We start from the raw sequence: 14,755 nt of genomic DNA on the forward strand, positions 1-14,755 counted from the left end.
ATGAGGGGCTGTGTGGAGAAGGAGGGATGATGAGGGGCTGTGTGGAGAAGGAGGGATGATGAAGCTGTGTGGAGAAGTAAGGATGATGAGGCTGTGTGGAGAAGGAGGGATGATGAGGCTGTGTGGAGAAGGGGGGATGGTGAGGGTCACCGCAGTTCAGGGGCCCAGCTGGGAACACAGCCTCAGTGACCTGCCGTAACCTGGATGAGGTTAGCCGACGCCAGTGACCGGAGGCAAACTTTATACCTCCGATAACCGCTGCGGGCTCACATCATTTGACAGCGTGTGGACCTCAGCTGTCTGACTGGCGGGGATAATTTTACCGCCAATCAGAAGCAGTGTTTGCAGCGCTGTCTTGCACTTCACGGGCTGGTAAACACTGGATGTTTGGGCCCCCCATTCATGTGAATGGGGTCCTAGTACTGTTCTGTACCCGAACCTGGACTTTTTTTAACTGTTCGGCCGGACCCGAACATCCAAGTGTTTGCTCATCTCTAATCCTGTGTCTAGTGTGTGACTGGTGTTTGTATGCTGTATGTATCCTGTGTCTAACATGTGACTGGTGTGTGTCACGTGTATGTATCCTGTGTCTAGCGTGTGACTGGTGCGTATGTGTAATGTCTAGTGTGTGTATGTGGCACATGTCTAAATAATAAAATCTTTGTTCTTATAGAATATCATTGTGCTCGGCAGCACTTGTCTTGTTTACCCATAATTATCTGCTGCAGATAGGGTGCTTGACTAGATGGAAGCTAAGGGAAGACTCTGCAGCTAGTACCCCTTAAGCATGGTGGGCCCTTAGAATGATGTTCTCTGGTGGGCCCAAGCTACTCCATTCCGACGCTGGGTTGGAGAAATAATCCTCAGATTCCGAGGGGGGGGGGGGCTGGGAAGATATAAATTCTATGAGAAGGCACTCCTGAATAACATTGAGAACCCACTGACAGTTAGTAATGGCCCGCCAATGATGGATGAAATTTGCGAGCTTCCCCCCCACCGGAACAGAGTCATTTATCCTGTTGTGGCTGCTGCTGCTGGGGAATGAGGATATTCTTCCCTTTGCCCTTAGCATAACTCCATCGCCCAGTTTTCCCTTTACCTCTTGTTTGAGGGGAATTAGACTGGGGGGCACGAAAAAAAAGTCTTCTGACCGTCTTCTGTTCCGGAAGGGCCTTTTTTCTATCTGTGGCCTTTTCCAGAATTTAATCCAGAGCAGGCCCGAAAAGATAATCCCCTTTAAAGGAAATTGAGCACAGTTTAATCTTGGAGGTAACGTCACCACTCCACATTTTAAGCCCAGAGGACCCCGCGGGCGGAATTAGATGGAACTAAGGATCTTGCCGCAATTCTGATCGACTCCATAGATGCGTCCGCTAAGAAAGCTGAGGCTTTTTGGAGCACGGGAAGAGAGTCCAGTAGTTCCCCTCTGGAGGTACCCTGAGCAATGTGCTTTTCTAGGTCGTCCATCCAACGAGACAGGGCTCTGGCAACACAGGTGGCAGCAGTATTAGATTTTAACCCCGAGGTAGATGTTTCCCATGACTTTTTTAAACAAGCATTCCATCTTTCTGTCTAGCAGATCTCTCAATTGTGAGGAGTCCTCAAAGGGGAGAGAGGTGGGCGTGGCCTATCTGCCGATGGAGTAGGTCGCACAGAGTGGGAGCTCCTTAGCCAGGAACCTCAAAGCGGCACATTTCTACCTCTCAGGTGTCCTCCTCTGCCTTCACGACATCGGTGCTGGCTCCCGGAGCGTCGGTGAGTGCATGGGGAAATCCAGAGCGTGCAACCGCGATCCCCCTAGGAGAATTCCCGACTTCTTTGCAGCCACCCCGCAGCCACCGCCGGAATCCAAGATGGTGCCGTCCTCCCCCAGGGCTTCCCGCTCCTCACAACGCAACGCTCAGGCGTCGCGGTCCGGCGCTGCGGCGTCGCATCCAGGCGGAACAGCATCACATTCGGACGCAGCAGCGTCGCATTTTGGCGGAGCAGCGTTAAATTCAGGAGGCTCGGCGTCTGACTCAGCTGATGGTCCGGTGACCGCATCTCTCCTTAAAGGCCTGCTTGGGGACCTTAGATCCTCCATCCAAGAGGACTTGCGTACTATGCTGGCTGAGCTAAGAGGAGAGGTGGCAGAGCTGGGCAATCGCACGGACCGCCTGGAGTGCAAGATGGCGGAACTGGTCTCCTCTCATAATGAGCTCTGGGACGCACATGAATCCCTGCAAACCCTAGCTGCTAAAACTCACGCTAAAGCCCTGGACCTGGAAGATAGGTCCAGGAGAAATAACGTTAAACTGAGAGGCATCGAGGAATCTGTCCTGGCAGGGGATTTGAAGCCATTCCTGCAGGACTTTATGGCGGCAGCCTTACCGCAGTTCGCGCCAAAGGACTTCATAATAGACCGCGTGCATAGGATCCCTAAACCCTCTGGCCTGGGGCCCTCCATTCCCAGAGATGTGCTGGCGCGCATACATTTTTTTGAAATAAAGGAGGACTTCCTACAGGCCCTGAGGAGAACCCCAGCGCTTCCTGAAAGATTTGCAAACATCTCAGTCTTTCCGGATCTCTCCCCGGGCACTTTGGCTCTGCGGAGGGCCTTCGCCCCCTACACTGCCATCCTCAGAGAGAAAGGCATCCTGTATCGCTGGGGATTTCCGACGAAGCTGCTCATTCGCAAAGACGGATCAATCACTACCTGCCTAACTCCGTCCCACGCGGCTTCGGCTCTCGCTAAATGGGGACTCCCGACTCCAGACTCCTCGAGTGCCGTGAACATTCCTAAGCGCGGGTCTGACGGAGGTCCCAGGGCCCGTATCACACCGGACTGGGAGGAGGCTTGAGCCCACTGTATCTTTGGTTCCTGGCTATTTTCCCGCACGGATTTACTTGGTTTTTCTTTTTTTTTCCTTTTTTAAGCTGCGTTGGTCTCTCGCTTGAGAGCTCCAGCAGCATCTGTTTGCCCCATAGGTGAACTGTTTTTTTGATTCTCACCTTCTGGACTCAGGATATTCCTGAATGGACCTTGGTCCGCTGGTTTTTTTGTTGTATGTCCTGTTTGTTTCCCTATGTTCTCTCTCTCCTGTTTCTGTTTTGCCCTTTCTTATGTCCTGCTATACTGATCACATGTTTTCTCTGCCTTTGCTCAGGTTATCAGTGTCTGAGGACTGTAAAACTGTTCTTATGCCTTTTCAATGAGTATCTCACTGTATTCAATTAACGTTAATGGCCTCAACTCGCCGGGTAAGAGGTCTGTGGTTTGGCGTCAGTTGAGCAAATCCCGTCATGATATTTTATGTCTCCAGGAAACGCACTTGCTGGAATGTGATAACTCCAGAATGCAATCAGGTCTGTACCCGCATCAGTTTTTCGCCAATGGTCCGTCAAAAAAGGCAGGCGTAGCCATTTTCTTCAGCAGGTCCAACTCCTTCCAACTGGTTCGATCTATAGCGGACCCATTGGGTAGATTCATTGTGGTGTTGTGTCTCATTAATAATGCTCCATATACTATTGCCTCGATATATGCCCCTAATGTAGGCCAACTTAAGTTTTTGGAGGGTGTATTCAAAACTCTTAATGATATTCAACATGGGCACAAGCTGATAGCTGGTGACTTCAATGCCCCAATGTCCAAAGTCCTTGACTGCTCTGCCTCTTCACTGTCTAGATGTGAAATCGGGCCTCTAGCTGACTCTTTCCACTTGCATGATGTCTGGCGGTACCTGCACTGCGGTGAGAGAGACTACACATTTTTGTCTCCCAGACACGGTTCTTATAGCAGGATTGATTTTGTGCTGGTGAATGACGTGGCTCTCCCTCACTGCATCGCAGCAGATATTGGCAGTATCACCTGGTCAGATCATGCCCCGGTGTCCCTTACCCTGAAGGACCCCTTGGCCATCAGACCCCCTGCGCGTTGGCGCCTTAATGCCTACCTCCTGGCTGACCAATCCAATTCCCAATGTATAGAGGAGGCCTTGGGGGAATTTTTTGCCTCCAATGACACTCCTGACATTGGTGACGATACCCTCTGGTTCGCCCACAAGGCGGTGATTAGGGGTCACTTCATCAAGTTAGCGGCAAAGGCTAAGAGGAAATACAATGCGGCACTTCAGGTAGCCTTAGACGAATTATCTCGCCTGGAATCTGCTCATAAACTTTCTCCTACTCCAGCGCTTCTCTCTGACCTTTCTAAAGCCCGCATACATGTTCGCAATCTCCTCCTCCATAAGGCTGAGAAGGCCCTGAGGAAAACCAGAGCCAAATTCTACACAATGGGGGATCGAGCGGGTGCTGTTCTAGCTAGACGTGTTAGGAAGAGAGAGGCCCAATCCAAGATCCCATTCTTGCTCCGGTCTGACGGCTCCCAGGTTCGCAACCCGATTCAGATTGCGGAGGAGTTTGCCTCTTATTATTCCTCGCTTTATGACCTCGGGTCTGACCTGGGGATTCCCCAACCTTCGCGGGAGTCAATTTTGGCGTTCTTGGAGAGGGCTAATCTTCCCTCGGTCACTCAGGAGCAGCTCTCCTTCCTAAATTCCCCCATTGTCGAGTCTGAACTCTCGCAGATTGTCAGAGAGGCCAATAAGGGTTCCTCCCCAGGGCCTGATGGCTTTCCCTTCTCCTACTATGCTCAGTTTTTTCCTGTCCTTGCCCCCTTACTGTTGCGTCTTTTTAATAATTGGCTGGCGGTTGGCAGTATTAGGGCTGAGGGGTTGGAGGCTGCCATTGCGACTCTCCCCAAACAAGGGAAACCCACAACATCTCCGGGGAACTTCCGCCCGATAGCACTCTTAAACTGCGACGTTAAGATCTACGCAAAAGTCTGGGCTAATAGATTGTTCTCAGTCCTTCCTGATCTCATTCACCCCGACCAAGTTGGGTTTGTTCCTGGCAGACAGACTAGGGATGGTACCAGACGACTGATAGATCTCTTGGATGTGGTGGAGAGGGGGAGTCTCCCCAGTGTATTCCTGTCGCTCGATGCCGAGAAGGCGTTTGACAGAGTGCACTGGGGCTATATCGAGCTCACATTGGAGAAATTTGGGCTTACCGGGCAGATTAGCAAAGCGGTTATGGCATTGTATTCCAACCCATGCGCGTCGGTTCGATCGGCGGGATTCGGGTCTCGAACGTTTCCTATTAGGAACGGTACTCGTCAAGGCTGCCCCCTCTCCCCTATCATCTTTGCTCTGATCATGGAGCCCTTGGGCGCCATGGTCAGGCAGTGCGCGGACATAAGGGGAATTGCGGTGGAGGGAACTGAACATAAAATTGGTCTTTATGCCGACGACGTGGTCCTGACCTGCACCTCTCCCTTAACTTCATTGACTGCAATCACCACCATCCTATCTGAGTTTTCGGCGGTTTCATATTATAAACTTAATCTCACCAAATCCACAATTTTCCCCCTCTTCCTCCCCCCCCCCTTCAGATTCAAATTCAATCTCAATATGCTTTTATTTGGGCTCCCTTGGGCTTTACATATCTGGTCATCAAGATTACTAGGCTAGATAACATAGTCCGAGTAAATTGCGAAGAGACTCTTTCGGAGGTCAGGAGGGGCATGGAGCAAATATCAAGCGCGTCCCTCTCGTGGATGGCCCGCATACAAACGGCGAAAATGCTATTCCTCCCCAAAATAATGTACCTCTTTCGGTGCCTTCCCCTTTTTATCCCCTCGAAGTTTATTTCGGCGTTTCAATCTTTGATAGACCGATTTATCTGGAATAAGAAGCCCCATAGGATCAGGCGTCGGATTATGTCCCTTCCGTACTCTGCGGGGGGGTTGGGAGCTCCTGCGGTCCAGGCGAATTACAGGGCGGCGATCCTTGAGCCCCTTAAAATATGGTGGGAGGGGAACTCATGTTTGCCCTGGTTTCTGATTGAATCCCATTTTGCTCCCCAAAACTCGCTTAGATTGCTTTTGGAGCTCCAACTACTTCAAGTTCCTCCTGTGGGCCCCTGTCTCCGTTCTATTAGGAACGCCTCTAAACTATGGGCGCTCCTTAGCACTTCTCTCCTAACATTCATGTTTGACTATGTTTCTTTGCAGGCTGTGGAGTGTGCCATTGCCCATATTTCTCTTGCCTCCTGGACGAGGCGTGGGGTGCACCGGGTGGCGGACCTTTTCGGCTCGGACGGTCTCTTGTCGTTTGAGGACCTTGCAGGGAGATTTTCCCTCACTGGGTCTGACTTCTTTCAATACCTGCAGATTCGCAGCTTCCTCAGATCGTGGCGGTCATTCGGTGCACCCCTGCCTCTGACAGAGGACCCGGCCCATAGATTCTTCAGACCATCCACCATTGTGCCACATGGCATTTCCATAATTTATAAAGCCCTCATTTCATTTGGTTCTACTGACAAACTTCCTTTTATGTCTTCCTGGGAGTCAGCGTTGGGCTTTGAGGCTTCCCTGGAGGATTGGCAATTTGCTATGGTACACCCTTCTAGGTTCTCGTCTTGTTTGGGCCACTTGGAGCAGGTGAAAAAAATTCAGCTCCACTGGTACCTCACCCCCGCCCGATTGGCGAGGGTTTTCCCGGCTACCTCTCCGCGCTGCTGGAAGGGATGTGGCGCCCTTGGGTCCTCCTCTCATGTCTGGTGGTCGTGTCCGCAGGTCCGGGTCTTCTGGCGTGAGGTGGAGACTTTGATTGAGGATCTGATCCGTTTGCCCCTTGCTCTGAGTGGTCAACTCGCTGTCCTGGGCATCTCCCTCATCGATCTCCCTGCCCCCCTGCGTCCCATAGTTTCTAATATCCTAGTGGCTGCTAGGCAATGTATCGCGAAGCATTGGAAGACCTCCGCTTCCCCCTCCAGAGCAGAGCTGATCTCCAGGATTGATTTACATTTTTGTTATGAGGTCATAATGGCAGGGGGTCTATTGAAAAGAGCTAAGGTCCTCTCGTGGTGGGACCCTTGGACGTCCTCGCCATTTGTATCTCAGTCTGCCCTTTCCCTTATTTAAACTGTTTGCTCCTACAATTATGCTCTGGTTTTTTGGTTTTCTGTTTATTTCGTCTATCCTCTATATGACACTGTATTTATGTATTCTGTATTGATTACATTGTGGTCCTTAATACGGTATGCATTGGATTTTCCCCCTTAGCCCCTCTCCCCTCCCCCCCCCCCCCCACCTTCCCTTTTCATTCTGATATGTTGTTTATTGTGAAAAATGTTCAATAAATACTGATTGGTTTAATAAAAAAAAAAAAAAAAAAAAAAAAAAAAAAGGGGAGAGAGGTTTTCTTTGCTACACTCGCCACCTGAATGTCCACTTTAGGTATGTCCCACGAAGGGGAACCTTCGTCTAAGGGAAACCTGTGTTTCATTTCAGAGGGGGTGGATAAGCGTTTCTCGGGGAGCTCCCACTCCTGAGAAATTAAATCCAAGACATTTTTATGAACCGGAAACCCTATTTGTTTGAACTTCATGCTTGACTAGGGCCTGGATTTCGTCAAGGAGGGAAGGCTGTTCGGCTCTGACAACTTTATCCGTGCACCCCTGACACAGCTTCTTCTCCCATAGAGAAGGAAGCTTTACATTGCAGATTGCACATTTAGGCGTCTTTTTGGCCAGGATTTTCTGGGCAGACTTGTCTCCCTGCAAAGAGAGGGAGAGTGGTGTAAGGATCAGAAGAGCCCCACTAATCCTAGCCTCGGACCCACCTCGCAACGGACTTACTGGAGCAGGGGTAGCGCTGGGCTCTGCAGATGAAGGGCAGGAAGCACCATCCATTATGACAGGGATCAGTCTTACCTGGAGGTGTCTTCAGGCTGGTTTATATAGAAATAAATCCAGCCCCCAGCGCAGGTGAATCATGTTCCCCTCCTCTTCCCCGGGTCCTGGAGCAGGCCACCATGAGGAAAGGCGTGCTCTGTGCGGCGTCAGTAGTCCTGGGGGCGCTAGGAGGCCAGACCCGAAAATCGATGCGCTCCAGCATGCGTTGCAACAGAGAGCGCAGGACCGGAAGTGACGCGCACAATGACGTCACTTCCGGGACGCCGAACAGGAGAGGAGGATGAAGCGGTGAGCTCATGGAGGCCACCGCCGGGGATCACTGGCCCGCTTTACCTCCGCAGAGGCGCAGGTGGGCCAGGAAGGTCCCGAGACCAGGGGAGACGGGAGCAGTAGAACGAGGAGGAAGGCAGAGCCCGACCACAACTGCCCGGCTGAAAAAAAAATACAGGTATACCGCAGTCGCCGACCACGCAGCATACCAGAACCTCTCCATGCCCCATGGGGGACAGGAAAGACACTGGCAATTTGGGAGAAGGAGGGGCTTTTAACCTCTCGTGCTTCCTGTCCCCCATTAGGGAATGGAGACATCCTCCTATGCTGTCGTGGAAGGTGACTAGAGAAAGATGGGAACAAGTGGGATATCATGCCACATATTCTGCATACTCGAGTATATTTTTATATTTATACAATACTAGATTGTGGCCCGATTCTAACGCATCGGGTATTCTAGAATATGAATGTCCCCGTAGTATATGGACAATGATGATTCCAGAATTCGCGGCAGACTGTGCCCGTCGCTGATTGGTCGAGGCAACCTTTATGACATCATCGTCGCCATGGCAACCATTATGACATCATCGTCGCTGTGCCCGTTGCTGATTGGCCGAGGCCTGGCGACCTCGACCAATCAGACGCGGGATTTCTACGTCCTTTATGACATCATCGTCGCTGTGCCCGTCGCTGATTGGTCGAGGCCTGGTGGCCTCGACCAATCAGAGACGCGGGATTTCCAGGACAGACAGACAGACAGACAGAAAGACAGACAGACGGAAAAATCCTTAGACAATTATATATATAGATATTTCATTTTTACCGGGTGTATATTTGTGATGTTTGATCATGTATTAGGGACATAGTTCTTGATCTATTTCATGTGTTCACGTATATATCTCATTTGTAATATTTAATTAATATTCTCATTATGTATTTTACTTATTGTTAAAATGAGGGTTGTTGTTTGTTTCTGTATAATTCATTATATTTCACCGCTTATTAGGTAGTCACTTTCTATAGTCAGCGATGTTTAGTTTTATATTATCAATATTGTTCGTTTTTACATTTTCTTAAATAACCCTCTGTCCATGTAGTTACATGTTTATTGACTTACACTCTGATTCATCTCGGTATCTGGTGGACGCATGCGCAGATAAGAACGGCCCTGTGACCTCCTGCTCCGCTCAAACAGGGTGACGTAAAGCGTTCCAGGCTTGCGTTCCAGGCGCGGAGTACAGGAAGTCACTGTTTGCACTGAGGGAAGTTCGTGAATCGGCGCATGCGCGGTTACAAGCCGGTGATGCCGACAATGATTTCAGCTGTGAGGAAGGGAGGCATAAATACACGGGAATACGCAGCGTACATACATGCCCCTATTTGAGGAAGCCATGATGGTGAAACGGCGCTGTCGGGGTCACTGATGGACACTCGGAGCAGGACGCACACTAATGTGAGTAAATTAGGATTTTTAGCTGCTGGAGTTAAAATTACATTTATGGATGTCTCTGCACTAGGCACTTTTGATAGAATGTGGCACGATGTATACTAATGTTAGTTGAATATGATTTATTCTGGCACTTCTGAATTCATGATTGTGGCTGTTTCATGCACTAAGCACTTTTTATACCAACATTATGGGTTGTATATGTAGATGGACACATCGTCCAGGACTAGCCTATGAATTATAGTGCAGGTTACAACACTTATAGTGTCAAAACATAGGGGTGTTAGAGCGCCTGCAGCTTTATCCATTCTTTCGTACTCTGTTTACCATCAGTAATTTTATGAATTTCCTTGTCTTGTTTTAATATTAATGTTTAATGAAATTGAATATTTTTGGAATAAGTATATTTGCCTATGCCTCTTTTCCACCCACAATTGGTGTGGTGCTTGTGTATTTGAATTGCTTTTGGAGGTGGTCAGTCCACTATTGGATTTTGGTTATGTATACTCTAGAGGGGTCAGCATGCTCATCTGTGCTGGGGTTCCTTTTGTGTATCACAAAATTATTATAGATCAGTCGGGTAGATTCATATGTTTACTTTGTAAATTGTATGGATGTCTGATGTGGCTGGTTTCAATTTATGTTCCACCACCATATTGTGGAAAGGTGATCGACAGTTCTGGAGATAATGGAGGAGACATCGGGGATACCGTTTTTGATAATAGGGGACTTGAACAATATTCCGGACACACATTGGGATAGGGGGAGACGAGAGCTGTTGAAGTCGGGTGGTAACTGTACACCATTTGGTGCCGTCTTGAGGGAGACCGCTCTGCATGATTTCTGGAGGATTTCTCATCCTGGGGTGTACAAATATTCCTGTTTTTCATCCTCCTTTGCTTCTTTGTCAAGAATAGGTCTGGCCTTGGGCAATACGCCGATGTTGGGCCTTGTTGGGGAGGTAACATATATGGCTAGAACAATATCAGATCATTCCCCCATGAGTGTGGTACTTGAGGGTGTGGGATCTGTACCTGCTAGGGGGTGCATGTGGAGGCTAAAACTGTTTTGGCTACATCTTATTGACTTGGATGGACATGTAGTGGGAGACATTAAGGAATATTTTAAAATTAATGCTGGGACGGCTTCGGTATTGACGGTATGGAAGGCTATGAAGGCTTATTTCAGAGGGCTTTGCATTAAAGAGATATCCCGAGTCAAGGTAGAAATAGGCAGGAAGGATCAGATGCTGATAGAGAGTTGGAGGAGGTGGAGGAGGCATTAATCAACGATCAGTCCCCAGAAGCACAGGGAAGGTTGAAGGTAGCGCAGAATAGAGTATGTCAGATGGCAACGAAAAAGGCGGAACGTAAGAGAATGTTTCAAACTGCTAAATATTTTGAGGAGGGGGACAAGGCGGGCCGTCTCCTTTCTAGAATAGTGGCGGCTCTGAGAGACTCCACACCACATATTATTTCTTAATATCCAGGTAAAGTCAGGCAATATGGGTCAGAGGGTGGTGGGGTGTTTAGATGCTGCTAAGGCATTTGATAGTGTGGAGCGGCGGTATTTGTGGGCGGTCATGAAGGCTATGGGTTTTGGCGAGAGATTTGTAAGATGGGTGCAATTGTTATATGCGTCAACAAGAGCCAGGATAAAGGTAAATGGGCTCTTGTCAGGGGATTTCCATTTATATAGGGGAACCCGGCAGGGGTGCCCTTTGTCTCCTCTGCTGTTTGCAATTGCTGTTGAGCCCTTGGTGGCAATGATACGGAGGGACAGGGACATAAAGGGATTTCGATACAGAAACTATGAAGGAAAGATTGCCCTGTACGTGGACGACGTGTTACTGTTCTTGGAAGATGAGCAGGAGTCTCTGGGGGCCGTTATGAACAGTATTACTAAATCTGGGGCTCTTTCCAGTCTATCTATTAACTGGGATAAGTCTGTGTTGTTGCCCATGGACACTGCGGCTCCTCTGACACTAGACCCTGGGGTTCCCTTGAGGGTGGTACATGAGTTTAAATACCTGGGCATCGTGGTTTCGGACAAAATAGAGGACTATGTGCGGCTCAACCTGACTCCTTAGCTTGGGAAGTTTCAGCAGAAGATTGGGGCCTGGAAGAAGCTATTTCTGTTGGTTACAGGAAGAGTAAATCGGATCAAAATGATACTTATGCCTCAGCTCCTCTACTTGCCTTCTGGGCTGTATGGATGACGTTGCTACGGATGAATGTGGAAGGTTGATTATTGCAAGATTGTTGTTTGCTGCGGGGAAGCTTATTTGGTTGGATAAAAAACCACCAGGTAAAAAGGAATTTATTAGCAAAATACATTTTATTGTCCTTATGGAAAGGAATTTCTACAGCAAGAGAGGTCAGAATACAAAATGTGAAAATGTGTGGGGCGGATAGATGGATTACCCAGGTGTGGCATCTGCTGAATTATTGCAGAGTAGAATGGGGGTCGTTTAGTTGCTTCTGGAGGGACTTCTACATGTATAGGTGGGCTTTTGTAAAGCTTATTCTCACTTTTCATGAGGTGATGTTGTCAAATGGTTTTATTGGATAACGGGCAAGGGATAGGGGGAGTTTGTTAGGGGGTAAGGGTCCCGTTTTCATAAAATGAAAATGTATTAATTGGTTTTGTATTCATTGTACCTGTCTGGAAATTGTGTCAGACTGTTACTGGCGTGTCATATGCTTTAATAAAAACTATGTGATTTAAAAGAACTACACGACTGATAAAGCAGCCACAGCCGGTGACAGAGGAATCTGTGACTTCACTGCATTTAGTGGTCACTACTCACCTGGGTAGTCATATGTAGGAATCTCCTCTTTACATCGCTCATCACCCCTCACATATGTCTCTGTAGTATTAATATGGGTCAAATCTTCACCCTGAAACAAATATTGTAAAAGTCACAGACAGATGGAGAAGTCACATCTATGATCAGCTCTAATCCTGCCATCTCCACCGTTCTCATTACACAAGTATAAAACATATAATACTGGTGGATAAAACAAGACTGAGCACAAGATCTTCACAGCCGTCTACACGTCATAGGGGAGATCTCATGACCCCTCTCCATCTACCTGATAATCCTGAGGAACATTGGGATCTTCTTGTTTACAGTCCTCTGGAAGAAGAGTACGGGGACATCTCTCTGGTGTTGTCCTCTTACTGGTTAGATCTGGGGGGAAACACATACAGGCACTGAATTCATTCTTTACATACAGATAATTATAGGCCGTGTGTATTTAGTCCTGTCTATTACCTGGTGATGTGAGGGGCTGGGGAACCTCCATCATGACGTTCTTGTACAGGTCTCTGTGTCCTTCTAAATACTCTCACTCATCCATGGAGAAATAGACAAAGACATCCTGACACCTTATAGGAACCTGACACATACAATGATACCGTCATCCCCAGATCTCTTCATAGTGTTACTGTATAATGTCCCAGCAGTGTCACCTCTCCAGTCAGCAGCTCAACCATCTTGTAGGTGAGTTCTAGGATCTTCCGGTCATTGATGTCCTCATGTATCAGGTGAGGTGGAGGCCCCGTGATTGGGCTCAGGGGTCTTCCCCATCCCTCAGACACAGGGTCCAGACAGCTCTCACTAGAGGTCTTCTTCAATACTGTGTAATCCTGGTTATGGAGAGACACATGAATAAATCTCACTACAGACATTTCCAGAGTCCTCACCTCTCCAGTTCTGTCCATCTGTTATTCCTATAAATAAGAATGATGTAATGTGACGTCATCAGAATCTCTCACCTCTCCAGTAAGCCGGAAGAGGATCTCTAGGGTGAGGTGTAATATCCTCTCCACCATCTGGTCCCTGTCCATATCCATCCTTGATGATTAATTCAGAAAAATTGTCTCAGTATACAAGATGTCCACTGAGAGGATTGGATACTGTAGGGAAATGAATAAGAAGAAAGAGAGCCAATGTAACATCATAAAGAATGAAAACAAGGGGAAACATATCTGGAGATAGAACGTGTAGAAGTTGTATTCTCTAGTCTTGTATGGACTGGAACACAAGTTGAATTGCTGACTAAGACATATCCTCCATACTCCCAATCACTGGCTAAGTTGGCCATTGCATCAGCAACTTATTGGCTGTAGGAATCATAAGTTTGTTGGGACTGAGCATGATGTGCTGCAAAAGAGCGGAGAAAATGGAGGTCTGCAGAGACCAGCTGTGGCTGTGAAAAGTCATCATGTCATCTAAACAAGATGGAGATGGAAAGAAAGACGACCTCCAGAGAAGATGTAATCCATAAGATACCTGGATGTAAATGATCATTGTATGGTCCACAGTGTGATGATGGCTGCTAATAACAACTCCATGTATCTTCTTACCATTTTTAAGGACATACTGGGAGTTGCAGGGTTGAAAATTCATGCGATACAATGGTTTATGGGGCTGAATTGATATTACAATTATTTGTTGTACTAAGCTGGTTCTTGTATTCAAATACTCTTTGTTCTGGTCATGTATTCATAAACCTGTGGTGGTTCTGGTGATGTAGTCAAGTACTGATTCAGGTTCTGGTGATGTATCAATTTAATGATGATGGTTCTGGTGGTGTAATCAAATACTGATGGTGGGTCTGTTCATGTATTTATGTACTGATGGTGGTTCAGATAATTACCTCGATATTTAGCCATCTCTCTGCCTCAGACTAATGCAAATTGTAGCTTCTTACTCACTGGTGTATGTTTGCCTTGTTTCACTGTGCTCTATTCTACTGCTGCCTGACCTGGGACCGTGCTGTGAATCTGTGAGTTTTCACCCTTTGCTTCATCCGCTATCTTACTGGTATTTTGACCACTGGACACTGAAATGACGATTTTTTTTAATCATCTGTCTATGACGTACTCTCCTGACCTCGGACCTTTTGATCACCCAGCCTTGCGGGTTGTCCATGAGGAGTGACTAGTGTCACACATATACAGTGTATGGGAGATGGCGGTATTGTTGGAACATTATAGTGTGTGGGGGAATGGCTGTACTGTGAGAACCATAGTGACCTATGATGCTTTGATCTCAGAACAAGGCTCCATAGGTTGTACTATGATGGTGAACGAAAGATTGTCTCTTGTCTATATTCATTTAATTCTCTCTTTACAGGGTTTTCAGGATGCCATTTTTGGACTATGTTGGATTTCGTGGACTCCTGAAAACCAGCATGGCTTTTTAAAAAATAAAATTCAATAATTTGGTGAACTAGGGGGTAGGGGAGTAGTTTTTTAAAAATTAAATATTTTTCTGAGTGTTTTTTTTCTTTC

The 14,755-nt window shown here is 47.6% G+C and overlaps 1 protein-coding gene across 1 annotated transcript in view; it reads right to left on the reverse strand.

Annotated features, from left to right (window-relative positions):
• The window catches only part of LOC138666935 (uncharacterized), a 48,934-nt gene that overhangs the window by 20,737 nt on the left and 13,442 nt on the right, over nt 1–14,755 (reverse strand). The window contains exons 2-6 of the mRNA XM_069755129.1: nt 13,235–13,375; nt 12,929–13,105; nt 12,732–12,855; nt 12,550–12,647; nt 12,264–12,354 (exon numbers count right to left, since the gene is read on the reverse strand). Of these exons, the coding sequence (XP_069611230.1) occupies nt 12,264–12,354; nt 12,550–12,647; nt 12,732–12,765 (223 nt within the window). The 5' untranslated portion in view covers nt 12,766–12,855; nt 12,929–13,105; nt 13,235–13,375. The remainder of the gene's footprint in view (nt 1–12,263; nt 12,355–12,549; nt 12,648–12,731; nt 12,856–12,928; nt 13,106–13,234; nt 13,376–14,755) is intronic.

Source organism: Ranitomeya imitator, chromosome 2 (genome assembly GCF_032444005.1).
Source record: "Ranitomeya imitator isolate aRanImi1 chromosome 2, aRanImi1.pri, whole genome shotgun sequence".
Taxonomy (NCBI): Eukaryota; Metazoa; Chordata; class Amphibia; order Anura; family Dendrobatidae; genus Ranitomeya; species Ranitomeya imitator.